Consider the following 4,272-nt stretch of genomic DNA (forward strand, 5'->3'; position numbering starts at 1 on the left):
AACTTTGCGCTGAGATCCGGCGTTCATTTCGGGTGCGGTATCTGATGCTGTGATGTCTGATTTTTTTATTTTTTCCTCTACCCACACCCTATAATTTAGCACTGCTCGTCTGGTTGCTGTGGCGTCGTGACGAGCCGACCGTCAATTGCATTAATTGACTGGGCGCCGTGCGTACGAGAAGCCAAACACAAGTCGCCAACTTTATCGCTGTCTCCCAATACCCACTGCGCTTTTTCTTACTTTTCAGTTGCCCAAGTGCGCTCGCGCTTCGCGAATTTGCGGACCCAGTTTATGCGCGAAAGGCGGAAAATTAAAGCCCGCTCCGGTGCCAGCCCGGACGACATATATGAACCGAGGTGGGCACACCACAAGAGGCTGCTCTTTTTATCAAGCTCCTGTACCTCGCAGCCCAGTATGTCAACGTTGGACACGCAGGAAGAGGAGGAGGTATGTTGTATTCATCCCTTGCTAGCCGGGGGCCATGCAAGCGTCATTTATAAATTTAGTTTGTCTGGTCCCTTCATTGAAAGCTGCAGTTTATGTTTATAACATTCAGCTAATTTTTCAGGTATCTATGAAAATCCCATATCACTGAAGCTGATTTTTGTGAAGCAGATAATGAAATCTGGCTTGCTTTTTTGAACAGAAAAAAAAATGATAATCTTTTCTTCTGTCAAACTGCCCTGAAAGAAGTAGTAGTGGTCGACACAGACTATGTGAACTCAGATTTGCTCTGGGCCACAATACACTTTTCATATGCTGATATAGTTTTGCCCCTTCAAAGCAGTATCTTTATATGCGTGGCTCTAATTGTGACAATTTTTTTAGAGACTAAGCTTCCCTATGGATTTTAACCGTGAACTATTTCCAGACAGTGGACTTGGTGCAAATATACAGCGGTTATTTAACATGTCACATAAATATAGCCACCAAACAAAACATTGACTTCCTCAACAAAATATTTCCATTGAATTTTGAGAGCCGGACACCAGTGCAAAATCCCGTATGATGACTGTTTTGTGGTTTCTTGTTTTTCTGTGCCGTGTTGCCATGTTGACTGGCGCTACCATTTGTCATATGGCATGAACAGTTGCTTTTTCTGCTGCTTTGCTATATTGTAACATTGGCAAAAAGACGTGTGAAAGCCGCAGAGCCAGTAACACAAAGAGCTGGTGTTGACGAAGTCCAGGGACGTACAGTCCGAGCGCGAGAGGAAACTTTGTTGTCTTCTGCTTGTCTTCCTTGTCTTCATCAGACTGGCATAAATATTAGCGCTTTAAACTGTACGTCGTTATTTCAAAAGTAATGAATAGCACAATACCATAGTTGCAGCTGCCCGCCACTGTGCATTAAAACAGATATTAGTCATAAACGTTTTTTTCTTAATCTTTTTTTTTTTCATAATTACTTCACGCTGAAAATACTGAAATGGACAAGAGTTTTTCTCACTGCTGTCGACATTCAGTGAGACAAGATTACTTGAATCTGTATACACAGATGACATTCTTTATGGACCGTTTAGCTTGAGAACCAAAGTAGATATAAATGAAGCACAATTGCTTTGCCTGATGTCACTTTACCTGTGGTGTCAAAAACTGTGTAGGTAATTTATGGAACTGTAGTGGTAATTTATGGAAGATTTGCAAAACATTCAGTTGAATAACAAAAATGTTTATTATTTAATGTTATTTCTCAAAACAAGTGTCAAAACATGTATTGCTTAATATGAGCAAAAGCTTATTCAACATATTGATAGTTGCTTATGGCATTATGCCATATAACATTCATCATATCATAAGCAGTCAGCATATGCATTGACAGCCTGCACTGGTGTTTCCACCTGTGTTCAGTGGAACAGAAGTTTTTTCATTTTTTTTTATTCATGCTGTGTAGCTGTTCAAAGCCCTTGCACTGTGCTTTGCATTTTCATGTCTCATTGAAGCTAGCAGAAAGTATCACTTTGTTTATTGCAATTATGGCTTGCACACTTCTTATTCACAAACGAGCAAGTTAATGGGCGTACCAACAACAGGTTTGTACCTTGCATTATGATGTAGCTAACTTTATTAATGAAAGAAATACTCTGGATGCCTTTAGGTTGGTCACACAGATAATATACAGTAGGGCCTCCATCACAAAGCATTAACAAAAGACACAAAAGGACTGATATGCATGAGTTATTTGAAGGAAACAAGCAAAAGAAATTGGGCGCCAAAAACAAAAAAGAGCGCATAATGCCCCCGAATGCACGCTTCGCGATGCCAAAAAGGCCGACCTAACTCATATCTTACACATGTGCCCTAAGCTCCAATCCAAAGCCGAATGGCTATTATCTAACCCCCTACAATGGGAGGCTGCGGTGACCAGCTCCGAACCTGTGGTACAACTGCGGGCGGTGAGCTGGGCTTTGGAAGTCGCCGAAAGACACGGTCCGACGGCCACATCACGAAGCCAACGGAAAGAAGCCCATTGATAATTTGACGAATGTCTTTCTTTTTTTTCTCTCTCTCTCTCTTTACGGAAATAAAGTTTTCACCACCATCCACCTATGAGCCTAGTATAATTTAGGCCTGCACATTTTGATTTCTATACTTCTGTTATAAATTAACCCCATTTTTTTTTCCTTTCCATGTTGTCAGTAAAGGTGTTTGCTTTATCATCAATAATCTTGAAGTGCAATTGGTTGACATGTTCTTTTCTTGCATACTGCAGTAATACAGAAACTAATAACATCCATCACAACATTCATCTTGTAGCTCATTGTCTGAACAGGTTGCATTATTGCAGATCATTTTTTTCCTGGCATCATTTAGTTTTCCAAAACCGTGTCCGCAGTATTCACCGCAATATTTCAACGAGTGCCTATGACCTTTTTTTGCTCATAAGCCAAAGAGTGCAGAATTAAGTTCTGGTCTTAGCTGCTGCATGTTGATGAAGGCAACACATGAATTGCCCGCGTACTGTGCAAAGCCAGTACAGTGTAGGCCCAGGTAGTCAAAGTTATTTAGAAGCTGTACACTACACTATTTCTCATACTCTGTGTGCAGTTTTGGGTTTTGAGAAATACTGTATGGGATAAAATAATGACTAAAACTTAGCAGAAGTGTGGTTTCAGTTGTGGTCTCATACCTTAAATAAAAAACACAGTGAAAAACAGTTCAGCCTGTGTTGCTTTGTCTCAAGCTTTTGTGTCCTTTATTTCAGGATATTGAACGCCAGTGTGACATCTGGAATTCTGAAGCTCTTGTTCCGGAAGCCAGTCACGAGGTGGAAGATTCGCCACCAATGTGTGCTGAGTCGTCGGCTGTGACCGCATCAAGACCTGCACAAAAGAGGAAGGCCTATGATGAAGAAAAAGAGCAGAGAAAAGTTCTGCTGACGTCGGCGGTTGAAACTTTGCAGAGGAGTCAGCAACGTCTCGCAGCTGCCGATGAGTGCGATGCATTTGGCAGCATGATTGCCCATGCTGTGCGGCAAATACCGGCAGGACCAGAGCGCCAATTGGCAATGTTAAATGCCCATCAGGCTATTGTTAAAGTAGGCCTATCGAAGCATACTACAGCAGTGGAGTACCTTGATGTAATTGACATGCAAGATTAAATGCATCTTTCTACTTACCTGGAGACAAGTCTCCATTGCCAGCTGACTTGGCCTTCATTGCAGAAATAGTGCTTAAACTGTTCTCTGACTTCTCGAGCACTTCTGCTTGAGTTCCCACCAGTCTTTGGCAGGGGCTGCATGGCACCACAAGGGCCGGCTTGATCTCTCCACGTTCCTTGGCGGATATGACCTGCATGTGAGCAAGCAATATGCAGCAGCAGCATGAAGCATGTGTTTTAACACATGAACGCAACAAAACCTTGTCATGGCTAAGATCCTTCCACATCCAATTCTTTTGCAAGAGCTGACAGTGCATGATTTATTTTGAGGTATCCAGCTTAAAAATATCCTTACAATACCTCATAACTGAACCATGTACTTTCCTGTTTTAGTTGAAGATTACAGATCAGCATCCACCAGTAAAAAAAAATTGTGGCACTGCTGAAAACTAAAAAACACCGGTTTCTGGTATGTTCGTGCTAGCCTATGACTTACTCTTGACATAAAGCTTCCCATTTCCCTTCCCTTCAGAGTACAGAGAGTGGCTAGCAAGCATTCAAAAAGCAAGAAGTCAGGGAAGGGGGGGGGGGGGGGGGGGGTCCAGAGGTTACACCCTGCCGGCTGCCTAAACACTTGCTAGCATCTCCAGTTATCAATAAGTCAGATTCTCCC

At 42.2% G+C, this 4,272-nt stretch overlaps 1 protein-coding gene across 1 annotated transcript; it reads left to right on the forward strand.

Moving 5' to 3' along the window:
- Positions 1-373: 373 nt before the first annotated feature.
- On the forward strand, positions 374-3,735 carry LOC146186528 (uncharacterized). The gene is made up of 2 exons (XM_084605705.1): positions 374-447; positions 3,205-3,735. Exons 1-2 carry the CDS (start codon positions 415-417, stop codon positions 3,598-3,600), a joined length of 429 nt encoding a protein of 142 aa, XP_084461831.1. The 5' UTR covers positions 374-414; the 3' UTR covers positions 3,601-3,735.
- The last annotated feature ends 537 nt before the right edge of the window (positions 3,736-4,272 follow it).

Source organism: Amblyomma maculatum, chromosome 6 (assembly GCF_055883805.1).
Source record: "Amblyomma maculatum isolate TAMU_Amacu chromosome 6, ASM5588380v1, whole genome shotgun sequence".
Lineage (NCBI taxonomy): Eukaryota > Metazoa > Arthropoda > Arachnida > Ixodida > Ixodidae > Amblyomma > Amblyomma maculatum.